This window comes from Papilio machaon, chromosome 12, assembly GCF_912999745.1.
Source record: "Papilio machaon chromosome 12, ilPapMach1.1, whole genome shotgun sequence".
Classification (NCBI taxonomy): Eukaryota; Metazoa; Arthropoda; class Insecta; order Lepidoptera; family Papilionidae; genus Papilio; species Papilio machaon.
Window position 1 is genome coordinate 102344 of NC_059997.1, and position 19925 is coordinate 122268.

The following is a 19925-nucleotide window of genomic DNA, read 5'->3' on the forward strand; positions in this document are numbered from 1 at the left end:
CTCCATGAATTCGGTGTAATAACGAAGTGGACACTGCCCATATACTCCCGCAATTGGGGATGCACAGAAAGAATATATTTCCCCTTCCTATGTGTCCCTCCTCAGCCAAAGCCACTTCTCCTTCCCTTCATTCCCTTGTAAGAAAATTGTGGGAAGGGAAAGAGGTCTAAAATTATGCCTGCGGCATGCACATTCATCAGACAAAACGCGGAAGTGCTAACACTTGATGTCTTTTTTCTGTGTGGTACTGGAATTTCGCCGGACGAGCTGGCCCATTCGTGCAACATATGTTGTACGACCGCAACCCCGGCATTCGCCTAGTGCAGCCAGCTGTAGTACAGTACAGCACAGTGTCATGTCGCGTTGTCACGCCGCGCGTAACCGCTCACAGCTTTTTGCGTGTTAATGTTATCGTCGCGCCGGCGCCGGTGGTGCCACTTCGTACCAATTACGCAAGCACTAATTGGCATTTACGTTAAAACAACAATGTTTTTATTTTAAAATTATGTACAGACACACAATGCCTTATTAATTATTCAAGGCCAAAAGATAATTTGCACTGAAACAATGATGGGGCCGCAAATATACATATATAGTATGCAAAGAGCAGCGCGGCGCGTGCTGCCCAACCACAACACTTGTGAACCCCCAATGTCTTAGTGCTTATTCGTACTTTTTTTAGCCGACTTCAAAAAGAAGGAGGTTATCATTTTTTTTTATGTGCCCCTGGTGGTCCGATTTTGATAAAAAACATTTTAATCGAAAGGAAGTGCTTGCAGATGGTTTTTTTTTTAAATACTTAACTAGTTATATATCAAAAAGTGGCAAACGAAGCTACCGCTGCTTATAGGCATCCGTAATTGCAGTTACGTTGCCTACCTTTAATCGATAGGAGGAGGGGACCAATAGCAAGAGGATGTATCATCTTTCTATGCGTGCCCTCCATTAAATTCATTTCACCTTCTCATCCTTTCCTTATAAAAATCAGGGTGGGAAGGGAACGTGGACTAAAATTAGGCCTCCGGCACGCACATTCATCAGGCGAAACTTGGAATTGCTTCCACTTGACGCCTGTCTTCTGTGTGGTCGTGGTAATGTACCAGGCGAGCCGCCGTTGCGAGATCGGATACAGTACAGTACGGGTAAGGAATTAAGAAAAAACATATAGGTACCAAATATTTACATCATTACAATTATTTTATACAAGTAAAATATTTGATTTGTAGTTGTAGTTTTAAAGTTATATCGATTCATATTGTATATGAAAAAACCTTTTAACTAACTATATTTATACACGTTATTGCGTCATTTGTTAACTCACTCGACTAAAATAATCTAGTAATAATGATAGCCTTTATCACTCTGGGATAGTGTAGCTTCCCAACAATAAAATAATTTTTCAAATCGATTGAGCAGTTTCGGGGCTTACACAATGCAAACAATCAAATTTTCTCTCTCTACACATATCCTTTCTTCCTCTCAATTCGTTCTATGAAATATATTTACGGCCAAGGGTGGGCATTGACTCGTTAATCCTTTAATTAACGAAGTTAACATTTTGCTTAACAGATTAACTTTTAAGTTAACTTCAAAAATTGTTAACGCTTTGTTAACTTCCGTTAATCGTTACATTAGAAACTTGGAAACGTGCTGTCATTTTGTTTAAATAATGCGCCACGCGACGCTCGTAAGTTCAGTTATGTTCGGCGACTGTCAGCAAGTTGAATGGTGAACGAACGAGTTGATGTGGATACATGTGAGGTTCGCGTGCAAGTGTGATGCATTAGAGCGTCCGGGTAAGACGTGAACAACAGGGCTAGATCAAAAGAAGATTCGAAAACAGTTTTCTGCATTCATACTTTTACGTAACGTAATAACGTTTTAACGATTAACGAAGCTAACTTTTTAATTAACGATTAACGAAGTTAACTTTTCGATTAATTGTGCCCACCTCTGTTTACGGCATTTTGATTCTCACATTATCACATGTTTTTAAAACAGGAAAATTCGCATTCCTGTAGAATAAGTGTGTACAGAAAACTATTTCTGCGATCTAACGAACATAATTAAACAGTTAGATACGAACTTTAATGTCTCTTTTTACATATTTACAGGACAATTTAATTAAAAGCTTGACTGACATGGTTAACTCAAAAGTGTTTATCAAGTAATTCTGCTGAAGTGATAACATCTCTCAATACAACATTTGGACCTCCACTTTAGACCTTTAGAAGATGAATTTTGCAAAAATCTTTTCTATGTGGATGCCTACTTAGTAACATAAAACTCATATCAAAATTTCAATTCTTAAGACCCAGACGTTTTGGTCGTGCGCTGATAGTTGAGTCAGTCAGGTAATTCTTTTATATATGTATAAAGATGATAATTGAGCAGTTGAATTGTTAGCATTAGTTTATTGTAATTTTGACAAACTGTGCAGTTGTATGTAGTGATAGTGTAGAGGTCAAAAATATAAAAATATGTTTTATAATTTTATTTATAAATTACTACAAGTACAATCTAGGAGGGTGTGTGTGCGGTGGGTGCGGTGGGTGCGGGGGGTGCGGGGGGCTCGGGCGCGGCCATGTGCAGCAGCAGCTTGCCGCGCGCGCCGCCCGCCGCCGCCCGCTCGTACGCCTCGCGCCCCGCCCACCACGGGAAGACGCGCTCCACCGCCACCTTGAACTGCAACACAACACCACACCGCGCCCGCTGCTTGCGAAACAACTCCACAAAACATATCGGCATCATCATTTTTCAAGAAAAACCATAGGTTTTTCAGAAAGATATTATTAATTATGATTAATTTTTCCGTGATATTTCACGAAAATAACAACAAAAGACGTATTTTCAATTTCTTGTATAAAAGAATGAAGAAACAATAATCATTACCTTGCCGGCGTCGGCCAGCCGGCGCAGCAGCTGCAGGTCGTGCGCCGAGGGCGAGAAGAACGCCCAGCGCACGTGCGGCGGGCAGAGGGCGGGGGGTGCGGCGGGTGCGGGGGGCGAGGCGCGCGCGGCGGCGGCCGAGTGCGCGGCGAGGCGCAGTGCGGCGGCGGCGGTGCCGGCGAGCAGGCCGCGGCGGTCAGTCTCGCGCAGCAGCGGCGCACTGAGCGTGACATAGCGGGCGAAGCGCCAGGCGCGGGCGCCGGCCTCCGCCCCGCCGAGCCCCGCGCAGTCCAGGATGGCGTCGTACCTGCGCCCGCACCGCGCCCTCTTACATTGTGTCTGTCCTCTACATGTCCGCGGACTTTCGCAAAGATGGCGTGTGAAGACGCAGACGCACGCAGTTTGTCTCGTGTTGGTATTGGTAGTGCACGCGTGCATATTGCGGTTTCATTATTTCATTCCCTTCGAGCAGCATTCGTAAAACGCTTGTAGTGGCTAGTAATCTGAGCACCGAGGCTACTTTTAAGTTTCCTAAGCTATATAAAGCTGAAACTGTTTTTGGAACTCTAAAAATACTTATTTTCGAATAAATAATTTTCCAACAACACTACTGCAATGCACTCTACACTCGAGTAGTAGTTAAAAGTGCTTAATAAATAGATAGCTGCGAAAGCCGCGGTCTCAATATATATATTACTAGCTGTCGCTCGCGACTCCGTCCGCGTGGACTTAAAAGAAAACTTAATTAAAGTAGCTTATGTGTTCTTCCAGACTATGTTCTACATCTATGCCAAATTTCAGCAAGAACCGTTGAGCTGTTCTGGAGATACTTTGGAACAAACATCCATTCATCTAAGCATTTAAAATATTAGTAAGATAAGAGAAGGTAACGAAGGAAGGAAGGTATCTACACATGTATAGTTCCTTAAGAATCTTATGACTTATGACAGTCGGAAAATATGTGAATTTACAATGTCAACTTGACAGCGCCATATTTTGACCAATGAGGCAGCAGCAGCTGCACGGTTTAATATTGCCATTTTCGTAATTAACAAATTATAAAAATATACATTTCCAAAATATCACGCATGTTATGATAACATGTAGGTTAATTTGCCAATGTGTATGGATTTAAATAATAAGAAATTACTATGAGAAATCAGATCATAAATTGCAAATAAATTGTTTGAAGTTGCAACATGGACGACTTTCCAGAGAAGTTAGGAAACTCCTCACTGGTAACCCTTAAAACTTGTAAGCGTTAATTTTAATATCAAAAAAACTGCCATAAGATCCTTCTGGAACTATAGATGTTTATAATTATGTCAGTAATATTTCCTCGTACATAACACAGCTTAATTATCGCTTCATCCATAATTATGTTTCTCAATTATTCGCCTGTTTTTTTGCAAAAAGGTTTAGAAAGACCTCTCCCTTACACTACAGTTCGATAAAAATATAGCTTACGAAAAGTACAAAATCGTGTCAAATATTTGTCATAACAAAATGTATGTTTGTCCTTGATTATTTTAACTGAAATATGAAAAATCAATGGACGTTTTGGTTAACTGTAAGGGTAAATATATAAAGTTTCAAATTGACGCTACAAACATGTATGCTATTAACTGGTGTGTGATTTCAGAGTTATGAAGGTAATTGTTTTGATATGTCTGTGGTTCTAAGTTCTCATCTCTATTGAACACTATCGTACCAATACGGCACTAAACTACCGTAGCAAGGTGAGAATGTTCTAACACCGAGGCCGTGTTTCATTGAATCGGACAGAGGAAGAGTATTTACGGGCCGAGCTCCTCCAGCCGGCGGTCGTAGTCGGCGGCGTGTCGGTCCAGCGCCTCCGCAGCCCCCAGCGCCAGCGCGCGCTCCCGCATCTCTCCCGCGCACCCCACCGTCACCTGCAACACGGCACTGCTCAGCGCAACACCCGACCCCGCCCAGCCCGAGCGGCGGCACTTACCCGCGCGCCCGAGTACACCAGCAGCTGCAAGGCGGCGTGCCCGACCCCGCCCAGCCCGAGCGGCGGCACTTACCCGCGCGCCCGAGTACACCAGCAGCTGCAAGGCGGCGTGCCCGACCCCGCCCAGCCCGAGCGGCGGCACTTACCCGCGCGCCCGAGTACACCAGCAGCTGCAAGGCGGCGTGCCCGACCCCGCCCAGCCCGAGCGGCGGCACTTACCCGCGCGCCCGAGTACACCAGCAGCTGCAAGGCGGCGTGCCCGACCCCGCCCAGCCCGAGCGGCGGCACTTACCCGCGCGCCCGAGTACACCAGCAGCTGCAAGGCGGCGTGCCCGACCCCGCCCAGCCCGAGCGGCGGCACTTACCCGCGCGCCCGAGTACACCAGCAGCTGCAAGGCGGCGTGCCCGACCCCGCCCAGCCCGAGCGGCGGCACTTACCCGCGCGCCCGAGTACACCAGCAGCTGCAAGGCGGCGTGCCCGACCCCGCCCAGCCCGAGCGGCGGCACTTACCCGCGCGCCCGAGTACACCAGCAGCTGCAAGGCGGCGTGCCCGACCCCGCCCAGCCCGAGCGGCGGCACTTACCCGCGCGCCCGAGTACACCAGCAGCTGCAAGGCGGCGTGCCCGACCCCGCCCAGCCCGAGCGGCGGCACTTACCCGCGCGCCCGAGTACACCAGCAGCTGCAAGGCGGCGTGCCCGACCCCGCCCAGCCCGAGCAGCAGAACGCGCGGCGCGGGCGCGGTGGCGGGCGGAGGGGGCCGCGGCGGCAGGCCGGCCGCCCGCAGCGCCGCACACGCCGACAACGCCGCGTAGGGCGCTCCGCCAGCCGCGCAGTCGTCCAGCGCGTCGGGCGCCTCGCTCACCTGCGTTACCGACGAAGCACATGCTTCAAAATAGATTCACAAATTTGGAAAACAATTCTTTTTTGATGATATCGAGGCGCAGACGACGTCGCGAGCAAAAGCTAGATAATAATACAATGTAATTTCACCAAGTGACCACGTATCGTGATGTTTCGTGTGTAGTGTTAATCGAGGCGTGCGCGAACCGGTGGCCGGCGATTACCCAGTTGTCTTTGACGACGAGGTAGTCGGCGTGTGCGCCGGGCCAGTGCGGAGGCACCACGCCCCAGACGCGGCGGCCCGCGCGCAGCCGACTGCCCGCGCCCGCCGCCACCACCTCGCCGCAGAAGTCGCGCCCCACCACCAGCGGGAACTCCACATCCGCCCCGCGCAGCGCCCGCAGCGCGTTCAGCGCGCGCGCTCCGTAGCCCCCTGCGGCACATCTCACCTAAGCTTACAAATATCTACCGTGCGGTACAAAGTCCCGATGGAATGGACATGGATATACGGTCAAATCCGAATAAGCGAGAAATATCTATAAGCGAGTTATTGTCCGATCCCGACACTTATCCAGATTCGACTGTATGGAAACCGTTGAAAAATTTTACCGGTGGTAGATCAAAACGAACGTACCGACCATGGCGACGTCAAGAGGATTAATAGAAGAAGTATGTACGCGCACGAGCAGATGGTCGGGCGCGCACAGCGGCGGCACCCGCGCCTCTTCCAACCGCAGCTCGGCGAGCCCACCGTAGCAGTGTGAGCGCCACGCCCGCATGCGTGCCGCGCCCACGCCTGCCCCCGCACTTGCCCAGCGTCGCGTCGCGCTACTCACTAAAATTTATAATTTTCGAGATCACTTTTCATATCAGAACAAGAAAATAGTATTACGATCCCTGCCATCTTAACTTAATGGCTGCACTCTCAATTTGCCACCAGATACTGCATACGGCGGAACGTAACGACGCAGTGCCTCCATCTGACTCTCGCTTGTGACTCATCACCTACTCGGATGTGTTCAGGTGGCCCCTTGCTTGTTTACCACCTTGTAATATAAAAAAAAAGCCTAATTGATTGATATCAACATGTCTACTTGATAAATCTATATATATAAAAGAAAGTCGTGTTAGTTACACTATTTATAACTCAAGATCGGTCGAACTGATTTACCTGAAAATTGGTAAGCAGGTAGCTTAGAACCAGGAAACGGACATAGGATAATTTTTACCCCGTTTTCTATTTTTTATTCCACGCGGACGGAGTCGCGGGCAAAAGCTAGTAATTACATAAAATATACAGACTGCTTCAAGCAGATAATTTATTATGATGGACTGCATGAGAGTGAAAAAAGAATACATAATAAGAGAGTCAATTCAGATATTTTTTACGGCTGACAGAGATGTGTGGAAGAGTAGACACACAATGCCGACCCTCTGTACGGAAAAGGACAGCAACATAATGAATATGTACTTTGAGTTCATCTGTTAAAAGTTATTCAGTACCAGTTTTTTACTTTTACTGTCTTAAAATTGATATAATAATAATATTAATAATAATTTATTGGATTAACACACAATTTTCAACAAAGCTACACTTTACAAGTTAATAACGAGCACGTCTCGCCGTTAAATATTACATCTTGGCGAGATAAAATTCTTTGTTAAATCTTTTGTATGAAAAATAAATAAATAAATAAAAAATAAAATAAAAAGTTACAATATTTTTGCACATATTTGTTGTAACCATTCCAAATAAGCTCGAAGCTTGTGCTAGGACATGGTTTACTACAATAGTCCAATGACCGGATTCAAACTAACCACCAAAAGATCGGCGATCCCCATTCTTGCATTGGGCTATTGTCACTTGGTTTTATATTATGCGAGTGCGCTCCTGCTTACAAATTTAAAATGTTATTATAAATTAAAAGATATGTTACAATAAATACAAGATATAAAAGTGAGGGGAAAAAAATACACTAAGGTCCAAATGTAAAGAGTTCTTTAGTCTCATCATAGGTTAATTGTTGCAGGTAACATTTTACTGTTCTTTTACATTTAAGATAGGGAAGGGGATATATATTACAAGCTTTATTGATGGTGTTATAAAGGTGACAACTGATACTGGGGTAACTAGGCTTGCTAAAGCAGTTTTGATAGTGACAGGAGGGCAAACCAGATGCTTACGTCGTTTGTTCTTAAATGACGCTGGTTCATAAGAAAGTGTTGAGTGTACACATACGGTGATATGTAACGCACATAGCTGTCAAACAGTGAGTACTGAAATGTCTTTATATAGCTGGGTAGTCGGATACCGATACGGTTTGTGATAATAAAACCACACCGTAAACTCATCCAGTTTGGTATATGAAAGAATCTCACCTTTCTTTCATATACATAGAAACATATATCATAACATCTAGTCTAGTGGTTCCATTTTCCTTTCTATATTTATCTACTTCTATCTTCAGTCCATGACAAAAAAGTAACTTACTGATTTTCACCAAGCGATATCAAAAATGATTTGATTTCTAAAATTTACATTTCCACAGTAGACTACCAAATAACAAGAACAATCACAAATTTAAGTTAAGAATTAAATTAAATAGATAGTAATAATATAACAAAATTGATGAAATGTTATCAATTGCGTTTAGTATACAATTATTTTCGTTTTATTTTTATTGAACACATAAATTAATCATCTATGAACTGAAAATAACAATAACCAAAAATAACAATGAAAATGAAAGGTGTCAATGTCAGATCAGCTGAGCGCAGACCACAGAGCAGAGTAGATAAAAGTAAGAAATTTCACGGTAATTTCGAACGAGTGTGAAATGACTTAAAAAAACTTATAAAAATACGATTGTACCGGACATTAGCATACTATGTCAAAAAGACGTTATCAGGTCATGTACAAGATCCGGTTCGTTTAAGTAGGTACGAAGTAAAGCCGTCATTTCAAATATCTTCTTCTTCTTTTAATTAATAGTGGACCCCATCGTTTTTTTTTTCGATGATTTCGTCAATGTCAAGGTTGAAGATAAATGAAAGTGTAAAGTGCGTGTAATCAAAATATTAAATAGCAAGAGACAATCAAGGTAACGAGGTTCGGTATGCTCCGACAAACGACCGGTAGCCGGTAGCTGATGATGTCAGTTGAGACACTGAAAAAGGACAAGGGACAACACAATTGTTATTTCAAATATCGACCACAACCTAGGACCAAGTATATAACTACACTCTGAGCAACCAAATCGACTCACCCCTTGACGGCGCACATATGCATTGATTTTGCTAAAACGACAAATGTCAATTATAAAAATGATATGTCATTCGTAAGCTGAAGATTGATACTCTCATTTAACATCAATACCCTTAAAAAAATTGAAGCGCTGATTTAATGACGCGTTTTAATTAGGCGTCAGGGAAAATTTGCTCCATAAGGTATCCACGAGTTGCGCTACCTTTCCCCGCTATAAAACCCGCACACATCCGGTTTACCCTATCAGTCGCTTATCACAAGTTGGCCGGTACACATCTCAGTAAATTGCATTAAAAGTTTTAGTGAAACCATGGATACCACGCCAGAAAAAGCAGCTCAAGTTGTTGCCTTGTTGCAACAAGGGTTAAGTCAGCGAGCAGTCGCTGCCCAGCTCCAATTGAGCCAGTCTGCAGTGTCCCGAGTATACAAACGGTTCCAAGAGACTGGTGCCTTTAATCGGAGACCAAGAACGAGCCGCCACCGGTGCACTTCAGAGAGAGACGACCGTTTCATTGTCTCAACCTCGCTGCGCAATCGACACCTCACGGGTGTTGATGTGCAACAGGAATTGAGACATACACGAGGGGTGGCTGTAAGCGAATGGACGGTGAGAAGACGCTTGAAGGAAGCCAATTTGAGGCCAAAAAGGCCTGCGACGGGCCCAAAATTCACTGCAGGCCACCGTCAAGCGCGCCTTCATTTTGCTCGAGAACATCTCAATTGAAGCATTACGCATTAGCGGTCGGTACTGTTTACTGATGAGTGCAGAATGTGTTTGCATGGCAGTGACAGGAGAAGCCGAGTCTACAGGCGTCCGGGGGAACGTTTTTCCTAATGCTGTTTTGCTGAAACAGTGGCGTATGGCGGCGGTTCCTGCATGATGTGGGCTGGAATTTCCTTAGAGGGAAAAACTGATCTTGTTTTCGTGCCTGGGGGCGGCCGAGGACGCGGGCTAACAGCTGATCGGTACATCACCGACATCGTACTGAGTCATGTTGTGCCCTACGCAGGGTTTGTCGGCGAAGACTTCGTGTTAATGCACGACAATGCCCGCTGTCACACGGCACGAGTCACTCGGCAATTTCTTGAAGAGGTCGAATTGCGCACGATGGACTGGCCTGCGCTCATCCCGGATATGAATCCCATCGAGCACTTATGGGACGAGCTTAAACGAAGGGTTCGAGCCAGGAATCCAGTCCCTTCGAGCGTAGATGATCTAAAGTCAGCATTGTTAGAGGAGTGGAACGGCATTCCTCAAGAGACTGTAAAAAAATTGATCATTTCAATGAAAAACAGACTGCAGGCTGTAATAAAGGCTAGAGGGGGCAATACAAAATATTGATTTTATATATATTTTTTTTAATTTCTACCAATTTTTGTGTAATTTCCAAAATACGAGACCTTTTCATAAATTCATAAATTCCGATTTTTCCTACTGTTACGTTCAGACGTCATTAACTTAAGAAATAATTAATGTATTTCAATAAAAATGACATCAAATTAAAGCTGACATCTTTAGCTTTCGAATGACATATCATATTTACAATTGACATTTGTCGTTTTAATAAAATCAATGCATAAGGGCGCCGTCAAGGAGTGAGTCGAGTTGGTTGCTCGAGAGTGTATTATAGTCTATTCTTTATCTTAGAACACAACTACACCACATGTTTATCTACTTCATGTTGTCACCTGTCAATGTCATTCTGTTTCTTTTCCGGTCATCTGGTTTTTAGCTTTTAGCAGATTTTAGTTTTCAAAAACTATTGATTTAGTTTAAGTAATAATTCAGTGGACCACAAGTTTCAATGGAAAAGAAAAATGTTAACATTCAAATACAAACACTTATGACATATTAAATGAATTTAACCTTTTTACTGTATATTACACAAAATGGTACTTTTAACGATATTATGTTCAAAACTCTCCCCCACAAAAATGTTTTCAATAAGAAGCTATGCCTTGTCTACGTCAAATATAAAATGTATTTATAGGAGTACAAATAGATCTTTTTCTAATAAGGTACATAACGATACACGGAGATATTTAATTTAGTCTTAAAAATATATCGACATGTAAATAATAGAATGTTTGTATGTGACGGCAGTGTAAGTCAGAGACGGAGGCCGATGCAGCGTGGCCGCGGCGCGTGGTGACCGGGCTGCAGCCCACGGGCGAGTTGCATTTGGGTAACTATTTCGGTGCATTGCGGCGCTGCGTGCAACTACAGGAGCAAGGCGAAGACGTCATGGTGTTCATCGCCGACTTGCACTCGTTTACAGGACGCCAGGTTTTATATTTGATCATCTATACTTGCAAAAATATTGGTAAATATATATTGTAGCACTAGCTGAGGATGAAAGTGCATGTGATTTTATTTCATAATTTACAACATAAAGTGATGTAATACAGTGGATCATTCACTTTGCATATCTAAAAGGTAGCAATCTAGAGTTTTACTGTTTTGTTCCCACATACATCTGCATTGTAAAAGCATTGGATAAACATACATGTGATATTTGAAAGTTAAAATAAAATAAATCATTATCTTCTCGTTAATAAAAAAAACTATAAAAAGAGACATCTATCTGTCAAGATGATTCAAATGAGCTCAAATTCTATGAGGCTGTGTCATTTCATTGCAAAGTTCCTATAGCTACCTTCCAAATTTAATTTGCAAGAATTGATGATAAAAATCTGGATTGGTGAAAGTAAATAAAAGCTTGTAAAAACATATTAGTACATGGGAGATCAGACCTGGAACTCTAAGATTTCTAATACAGTGTCAAGTTCATTGCACCGCTGAATATTTTACTGTACTTAAATATTTAATTTGGTCTTGATTTCCTATTTGCTTAAACAACTGTTATAACAAACACTTTTAAAATTCAACACATTAGTTTGAAAATCAATGGCATATTGTGAAAATGCAATATTTCAAATATTTTATATTGCATAAGCTGCTTTTATCCATTTTGAAAATTGTAATAAAAAGGTGTGAATGGTGTGTCTTGTCTGGTACAGAAGTACGTATATGTGTGATGGTAAGAGAAATGTGTGGTGCGCAGGAGGCGGGCGAGCGGCAGTCGCGCACGCTGCAGGCGGCCGCGGCGGTGCTGGCGGCGGGCCTGCAGCCGGAGCGCGCTGTGCTGTTCGTGCAGTCGGCGGTGGCGCGGCACGCCGAGCTGTGCTGGCTGCTCGCCTGCCTGGCGACGCACGCGCGCCTCGCGCACCTGCCCCAGTACAAGGAGAAGGCCGCCACCATGAAGGAGGTTCCCGTTGGTCTCCTGCTGTACCCCGTGCTGCAGGTCTGCCCCGGCATCACTTTACTTTTTATTCAATTAGATCATTGTATATTTTAGGCATGGACGTGAAATTTGTTGAATTTTAAATAGTAATTTTAGTCCTAGTAGTAAAAGTTATTAGGTACTATACTATATATACTGTGGAAAAACTACCGAAGGAAAACTGCATAGTTTTTTAAATATCACTTTATTGGGAGTTGAGCCTCAATCGGACAAAATACAGAAGAGAGCGACATATTTTATAAGTAAGCAGAAATCATCACAGAGGTTGATGTGAAGCGTCAAACTCGGGTTTAGTTGTGCTCTCTTATAAAAACTTATTGGATGAACAAAGTAGAAGCGGTAATAGTCGAGGTGTTGGGCAGGCGGCAGACATCTTGGTGTACCGCGGCACACACGTGCCGGTGGGCGCGGACCAGGCGCAGCACCTGCAAGTGGCGGCGCAGCTCGTGCGCACCTTCCACCACCGCTACGGCCGAGCCTTCCCCACGCCGCGCGCGTTGCTGCCCGGTAAAACTATTCTCATACATTTGTTAAAACAAGGCGGCGATCGATCAAATCTATAAACGTCTGATGGAGACATTGTTTCACAAACTGTGACCTCACTTTCATACTATTCCGCTTTCCGTCCGATCGTCGTGGTGTTCGAGTTGACGCGTGAGTCTTGACGAGTTGTAGTAACTACGTATTTTCGGCGGCACTCGGCCTGCAGAAATATTTCCATAATTAAAACTAAACTAGTATGCCGTAGATGATGGCAGCGACAGAATCAGAAGCCTGCGCGATCCATCGAAGAAGATGTCCAAGTCTGATCCCGACCCCAAGAGTCGGATCTTGCTGACCGACTCCGACGACGTCATCCGGCTCAAGATAAGGAAGGCCGTCACCGACTGCAACCCACAGGTAGGCACTCATTTCTATTCCAACCCAAGGTTTTCAAATAAAACATTACAGAAACTACAGTGATTCATTTTTTTTAAATGTTGCCTGTTTGCATTTGTTCCGGATAACATTCTGCCTGCCTCGAAACGGCTGGGCGGATCCGATTTCGTCGGCACTTTTCCTTAAGTAATGTATATGTACGGGTATAATCTAACCTAACTTAGGATTTACTTTTTAATCCGCGCCGATGAAGTCGCAGACGACCGTTAGTTTTAGATAAAATTTCACGTAGCTCGTGGAATATTGATCAGGTGACCTTCGACCCCGAGGGGCGCGCGGGCGTGTCCAACCTGGTGCGGCTGCACTGCCTGGCGCGCGGGCTGGTGCCGGAGGAGGCGCTGTGCGAGGCGGAGGGGCTGACGAGCGCGCAGTACAAGGAGGTGGTGGCGCGCGCGCTGTGCGAGTGCGTGGCGCCGGTGCGCGCGCGGCTGTGCGAGCTGACCGCGCGCCCGCACCTGCTGCACGAGGTGCTGCGCCACGGGGCCGCGCGCGCCCGCCGCCGCGCTGACGAGGTGTACGAGCGCGTGGCCGAGCTCACCGGCCTGGCCCCCCGCCTCGCCCCCCACCTGCACGCCAGACTGTCTCACACGTAGACACAGATATAGCATGTCATTAACTAGTTAAGGATACTAAGTATTAGGTCTTTTTAATTATTTCCTGTGATGTTTATTGTATTAGGTTGTTTCGTGTGTAAATAGATAATAAACAAATAAAAGCACGAATCCTTGTTTTTAGTAGAGACGCGGCGCTCTCCGACATTCGGTTCTATTTGTTTGTGTCTGACGATCGATTTGTATCTTTTCTTTCATTTCCATCGTAGTCGGCAACTGTTCCCTTTCTTTTAGATCCTTATTTACTTTAGGTTACTTTTTGAGATTCTTCTTCGAGATAATGAGTAAGAAAGACCCGGGAGAAGTTTAATAAGTGTAAGTTTAAGAAGTTTAATAGTGGTAGATTGACAGGCGAGGCCGGTGCAGTGCAGGAGCGGCGCAGTAGTCCAATAGTAAAGAAAGAATTGGGACAACGATTATAAATTTATATTTAACTTCCTCATTTGAAGCCTTATCCATATATATATCTACATATAAAACACCTTAAACTATGTAAAAATAATAAGCTAAGGTGAAATTATTATTATGTAGTTGAGCCGTTCATTTTGAAAGTGACCTAACTCCGTTTACAGTTACATCAAGATATTTACTATTGATATTAGTTTTTACCAAATGATAGAGATTTTGCCGTGGTAGAAATGGCATTAAAAAAAATTACTGTACGTTCCCCAAGATTATTACAAGATTATTAAAAAGTGTCAGAAGGGTAATAATTTTATTCTAAATGAAATGAGACAGGAAGATTTTGTATCGACAAAATTATTAGAAGACGCAATTTTTAAAAGAGTAAAAAATTCTGATGATGGAGAATCAGTAAACTGGTTAAGAATATGTTCGATGCGTTTTGTCAGAAATGAACCATATAAAATTTTTTATAAGACATCCATGAATGAAAATGAAAATTTTAAAATTCTGAATTTATTACCACGTCGGGGTAGACCAAAAAGGTTCGAAAATATTGTATTGGCACCATTGTATAAAAATATTAGGCAAGTTACAACAGCAAAATTTAAGGACATGATTGACCTATTACGATACATACCACCAGAACATCATGATTTTTTCAAATCCCTTTCACACGCACAAAATGTAGATGAATAGTAAATTGTTTTGTAATAAATTTATGTTTGTAATTTTCTATGTTCTGTAATTAAAAAATGTTTTGAATCACATAAATTATGTTTCCGAAGTGTTTTCAACATATGCAAAACAAATTCAGTATTCTTTTTTTTTCAATTCGAAATATCTTAAATTATGTTGAATGGATTTGGGCACCTTCAAATTTTATAATGAATCTGGCTGTTAATTTTGAAAGTGGCCCAACTCCATTCTTGATAAGAAAACGCACGTTATTTACTTAATAATTGCCACTATTTTAACAGGAACTTTAAATTTAACATCCTTAGATACGCTTAAGCAGCATGACTCCTTAGTATCTTATACGTATATTTTTAAATTCATTGAAACGCAAAACTTTCAATATCTCGATTTGAAGATAAATGGAGTTAGGCCACTTTCAAAATAAGCGGCTCAGTTATTTTTTATTGCTAAATGAACAAACTGTACACTTGATGCACTTACAAAATGGTAATTTTACACTAGCTCACTGGTTTAAAGTGTTAAACAGTGGGTCAGGTCAGATGCGCGGGTGGTGCTGCTGCTGCAGGCTCACCATGCCGTGCTCGTGCGCGGCGTGCGCGGGATGCGCGGCGTGCGCCACGTGCGCGGGGGCGGCGTGCGAGGCGTGCGCGGCGTGCGCGGCGTGCGCGTGCGCGTGCGCAGGAGCATATGTCCGCTCTCGCATGAGCGCCACAATGTCGCGCAGCAGGTCGACCGCCTGCGTGACGGCCTCCGCCTGCTTCTCCGCGGCGAGGGCGCTCCTCATGGCGGCCTCGGCCAGCAGCTCCTCGGTGCCGAGACGCGGGTCTCCGCCCGCCGCACCCCCCGACCCCTCCGAGTACATGTCGTCCTCGAGCACCGGCTTACGCTCCTCGTCAGAATTACTGCCGCCGCGTCCGCTTGCTTTTTCATATAATACAAAGAAATAAATAATATTATACAAAGATAAAAATGACATCCATTAACAGTATTATTAGAAAAGATTTTAGTGCCATGAATGTGCACATTCGTCGGCGCGAAATTAAAAAAAAAATAGTATCCTGTGTGAAGAACACAGACTGTTTTACATCTATGCCAAATTTCAGCGAGATTCGTAAAATACCCGGTGGGGTGTATGTTGGCTGATATTAAAATGGGAAGTCCACAAATAAATAGTAACTGTTTCTAATTTATGAAACAGGAATGTTGACTTGTTAAATTAACTGTCAGACTGACTGATATATCAATGCAAAGTCCAAACTACTGAGCTTATTTACTACAATTGCTCTTATCCATACATCTATTATATTTTGATCGCCAAACAATATATGATATTTTTCGATTGCTATTGCGATCTTTAGTTTGTTTCAATTTTAACCAAATAGATCAACAATTTTAATTGAAAATACCATAGATAAGAAGAAAGGGTATATCAGTGACAAACGCCAGCAACAACAACATCTGTTTTCACGAATTGGCCGACTCGCTCAGTGCAATACCACAGCCACACATTAGACAGGTCGAGGCGACGCGATCGCGCATTGATTTGAAGTTCGCAGTCACGTGATAGTGTCTAAGAAATAATGTAGTTTTAATTTAAATTTTGTTCTTATAATGTTATTATAGGTTATTAAATACAAATTGTGAAAAACATCAATTTATATTATGTAGTTGTAAAATGAGTACACATCCCCATTGCAGATAACTAAATGCGGAATGACTTCCACTTAACGCCTGTCTTCTGTGTGCTCGTGGTAATGCATCTGGCAAGCAGGCTATTAAATATATGTAGATTGACTTACAGTCCGGTGGTCGCGTGCCCAGTATGCTCTGCAGGCGTTCTTCTGCATTTGAGAGGTCTCCCAGAGCTCCGCCTGCTGCACACTTCTTTCGGGCCTTGTACTTAATATCCGCCCAGTACTGTAATATAATAAAAAAGTGTTTCTTTAGACACAACACAACTTCAACTTCTTCATCACAAAAGGGTCGCTAGTAATTCACATAGCAAAAAGAAAGATACATAATTTTTTAATAATTTAATACATTTCTTTAAATTGCAGCTGCATGGTTAAAAACTGTAGGCAATACACAAGTTTTAGGGCTATGGGCCTAAGAAAGAATGTATTCATAACTGCCAAATCATATGCAATAGATGAATCCAGTAAATACTCTCCCTTGTTTGTTTCTTACCCCAAACTGCCAGCCACCATGCAATCTCTTGTTTGTATCCTGTACTGACCTAACCAAGAACCACTGACAATGTATGTTTTATTGTGATTAATATGGCTCCAATGAGACCAAATTTAATACCTCACAAACATTCTACCAAAACTGATGAACTTCAAAGTATTCCCAGAGAATCACTTTCACATTAGCAGCACATAGAAATTTATTTCTTTATATCTTCTTTTCTCAAGCCCACTTCCCATTACCATACCTTTCTTTGTAGTAAAGAAAATGAGTTAAACAAGTTCAATACCATCAACTAGCCAGTGAAGTAACGAGGAGCTGAGCAGATGCTTGCCCTCGCCTGTGCCTGCCAGTTATAAAGATTTGATTATGAAGCATCGGAAGGATATGTGAAATTTACCATTAATAAAAAGAGTCCATAATATTACTTACCCTGCACCATTTATCTGGGGATTTTCGAGCACCTCCCGTGTCCGCCGCTGCTGCATTAAGCCGTTCGGCCAACAGACGCCATAGCTTGCTCGAACTGAAGCGAGAATAAATAGACTGCTTGCCGGCTGCAAAATCGCGGTGCTCTTCCATAAACGATAAAAGCAAATCCAGTTGCTCCGAGCTCACTCTACACCTGGTCAATACACCGCTCATATCTGCTGTTCATAGCGTCAGGTCGCAGTCGAAAGCAAATGCTTGTATGTATTCAGTCCTCACTTTATGGCTTATCTGCACCGGCACAGCTACTACTCACCAACGCCGTCATTTACTTGAGAACACACACCTACGGTCCATTGATGTATAGAAGTTTCATTGCGTATTTAAATCCATATACTTTTGTTTACATGTTAGAAAGAAGTTAGAAACTTTGCTTTGACAACAAAGATCAAAGAGTACTCACAGATAGCACCTAAACTAGTCAGATAGCAGAGGTCCATAGATAATATACTAGACAGGAAATAACTCCGTGAAGTTGGACCCCGCACTTTGTTGCACAGTTGGCAAATCGTTAGAGAATTTCAAACGAACGCACAAATAAAAAAGTAAAAAAATGAATCGTGGGAGCCAACTTCACGAACATCTGTGGTACTGCTATGCACATTTTCTATGCTAAATAGGTACTTAGTTTCTCCACAAATGGGCCAATGACCACAGCCACCGGTGGCGGTGGCCCGCTACCGCTACATCTATATGAATTTGTATCAGTGTCGGAAGCGAGCGATAGCCACCGATGTTCGGAAGTCACTACTCTTTATTACTCGTTCTCTTTTGCGCAGTCCATGGACAATACGGGGTGTGGAGGTGGAGTAGCGCGACAATGAAGTGTGTCGCCGTCTTGTGCGGTCCGTAGCGACCTAAAGTAGCGAGTGGTCGCCAACGGCCAAACGTGTGCGCCGCCTTCTAACAAAATGTATGAAAAATCGTGTGAACTGCTAGTCGCTGGCCACCGGCGGCTGTGGTTGGTGGTCCGTCGCCGAGCTTTACTTATTCTGACAGGATCAACCGCAACAGCAGCGCCTCTCTCACCGGTTCAGATATCTTTCTTTGACTATAGTTATAAATGTTTTTGGATAACTTGGCAGCTCTTAACTTCGCGCGAGTCACTGCGCAGAATACAATTTTGGGCGTAGCGGAATGCGGGGGGAAGGCAATACGCAGCGCGGCAATGACTGTTATTACTACTACTGAATGTTATTTGAAAAGAATTTAACATACTCTTTAAGTATTGGTTGTTGGTTGTTATGGTGACGTGGATAAAACAAATCAGTTATTCTGCTTCGCATTATCAGCCTGTGTTGTGTTGCATGTCTGTTGCTGATTTTTAATACTAAGTAGTAATCAGTTATTGTATGTTTTTAATTTACAATAATTTGACTATTAAAAGTAAATAAATGATGATCTCGAACTGGCACAGAAAGATGTGTCAGTTATTCTATTCCCGTTTATCCGTTCCTACGCAACATCTCATTTTAGTTATAAATGAAGTTGAAGAAATGATTAAAATTGCAACCGCAGCATAAGTTTAATGTGAAAATCCTATGGTGATACTATACCTACTTGTAAGAAAGGGGTACGTAACGTATTATTTGCCCTTCCGTTCTATTAATACTTCGACATAAAGTAGCAAATAAAAATATTTTATCTTTGTTTTCAGTTTTACCATTGCTTATCATCATCATCCCTCACGTTTGTTGCAATTACAACAATCTAACACGCGCCCGTTACCTGAATTAGAATAGGAATGTTCAGAACACCATTATATGTGAAACCTAAAGTACCCATCAAACTTTCATTCCAGACAAGGACTTGAGATCGAAGTTATTTTACCTTTGCATGTTTAAATAGAGTGGTAGGCAGATACCACGGACCTGCATTGGTCGCGCTCCTGAGACTCGTCTCTTGCTTCTTCTACATTCAAACATGTACACGTACATGCTCGTCGGTTCCGGATGTCCTTAATACCACTTAATATCGCACTCTTTGAATTTGAGTCCGTTTGGTATAGCCCCTACCGACGCCGCCACTTTCAATTTCGCGCCATAAATTTTCTTAGTAAAACTCTTTGCATTTACCAGAAATAGTTGTTAATGTACAAAAATACGTTGCAAGGCATAGAAATGTGTATCCTGTTTCGGGTTTTCTGAAAGTTATCTTTCATATGGTCGCAGTTGCGATCCCTGGCTGATGAAAAATACGACTTTTACAAATGTTTGAAAACCCATTATGGAGTCCTTTGACCTTGAATTTTATTCTCTAAGTCGGCATCAATGTGAACTGTTGATCATTCTCATATAATGATGTTTCGAAATTTCTACCAAT

At 43.1% G+C, this 19925-nt stretch overlaps 3 protein-coding genes across 5 annotated transcripts; 1 reads left to right on the forward strand and 2 right to left on the reverse strand.

Annotated features, from left to right (window-relative positions):
• The first annotated feature begins 3191 nt into the window (after positions 1 to 3191).
• LOC106718956 (tryptophan--tRNA ligase, mitochondrial) lies at positions 3192 to 14072 on the forward strand. 3 transcript variants are annotated; one of them, XM_014513168.2, is made up of 6 exons: positions 3192 to 3300; positions 11076 to 11258; positions 12037 to 12276; positions 12639 to 12783; positions 13025 to 13176; positions 13467 to 14072. In XM_014513168.2, the coding sequence occupies exons 1-6, from the start codon at positions 3262 to 3264 to the stop codon at positions 13806 to 13808; spliced, it is 1101 nt and encodes a 366-aa protein (XP_014368654.2). In that variant the 5' UTR covers positions 3192 to 3261; the 3' UTR covers positions 13809 to 14072. The 3 variants fall into 3 exon arrangements, with proteins under 3 accessions (XP_014368654.2, XP_014368653.2, XP_014368655.2); XM_014513167.2 differs by lacking the exon at positions 3192 to 3300 and adding an exon at positions 10661 to 10990; XM_014513169.2 differs by lacking the exon at positions 3192 to 3300 and adding an exon at positions 10661 to 10864.
• On the reverse strand, positions 5677 to 8940 carry LOC106718958 (reticulon-4-interacting protein 1, mitochondrial). Its single transcript, XM_045680147.1, has 4 exons — positions 8198 to 8940; positions 6617 to 6752; positions 6341 to 6541; positions 5677 to 6139 (listed from the first exon to the last, which is right to left on the reverse strand). The coding sequence occupies exons 2-4, from the start codon at positions 6684 to 6686 to the stop codon at positions 5853 to 5855; spliced, it is 558 nt and encodes a 185-aa protein (XP_045536103.1). The 5' UTR covers positions 6687 to 6752; positions 8198 to 8940; the 3' UTR covers positions 5677 to 5852.
• Positions 14073 to 15444: 1372 nt separating the features above from the next.
• LOC106718959 lies at positions 15445 to 18012 on the reverse strand. Its single transcript, XM_014513171.2, has 3 exons — positions 17547 to 18012; positions 16727 to 16844; positions 15445 to 15848 (listed from the first exon to the last, which is right to left on the reverse strand). The coding sequence occupies exons 1-3, from the start codon at positions 17757 to 17759 to the stop codon at positions 15463 to 15465; spliced, it is 717 nt and encodes a 238-aa protein (XP_014368657.2). The 5' UTR covers positions 17760 to 18012; the 3' UTR covers positions 15445 to 15462.
• Positions 18013 to 19925: the final 1913 nt, after the last annotated feature.

Excerpts from the sequence above, each read along its gene's own strand:
- LOC106718958 (XM_045680147.1), bottom strand. The coding sequence starts at position 6,686 with ATGGAGGCACTGCGTCGTTACGTTCCGCCGTATGCAGTATCTGGTGGC. Across the intron at positions 6,542-6,616 it reads ATTGAGAGTGCAGCCATTAA|TGAGTAGCGCGACGCGACGC; the intron begins GTTAAGATGGCA and ends TATAAATTTTAG. Across the intron at positions 6,140-6,340 it reads TCTTGACGTCGCCATGGTCG|GGGGCTACGGAGCGCGCGCG; the intron begins GTACGTTCGTTT and ends GATGTGCCGCAG.
- LOC106718956 (XM_014513167.2), top strand. The coding sequence starts at position 10,862 with ATGGTACTTTTAACGATATTATGTTCAAAACTCTCCCCCACAAAAATG. Across the intron at positions 11,259-12,036 it reads ACTCGTTTACAGGACGCCAG|GAGGCGGGCGAGCGGCAGTC; the intron begins GTTTTATATTTG and ends TGTGGTGCGCAG. Across the intron at positions 12,277-12,638 it reads TGCTGTACCCCGTGCTGCAG|GCGGCAGACATCTTGGTGTA; the intron begins GTCTGCCCCGGC and ends GGTGTTGGGCAG.
- LOC106718959 (XM_014513171.2), bottom strand. The coding sequence starts at position 17,759 with ATGAGCGGTGTATTGACCAGGTGTAGAGTGAGCTCGGAGCAACTGGAT. Across the intron at positions 16,845-17,546 it reads CCCCAGATAAATGGTGCAGG|TACTGGGCGGATATTAAGTA; the intron begins GTAAGTAATATT and ends ATTATATTACAG. Across the intron at positions 15,849-16,726 it reads GGGCACGCGACCACCGGACT|CAAGCGGACGCGGCGGCAGT; the intron begins GTAAGTCAATCT and ends TATATGAAAAAG.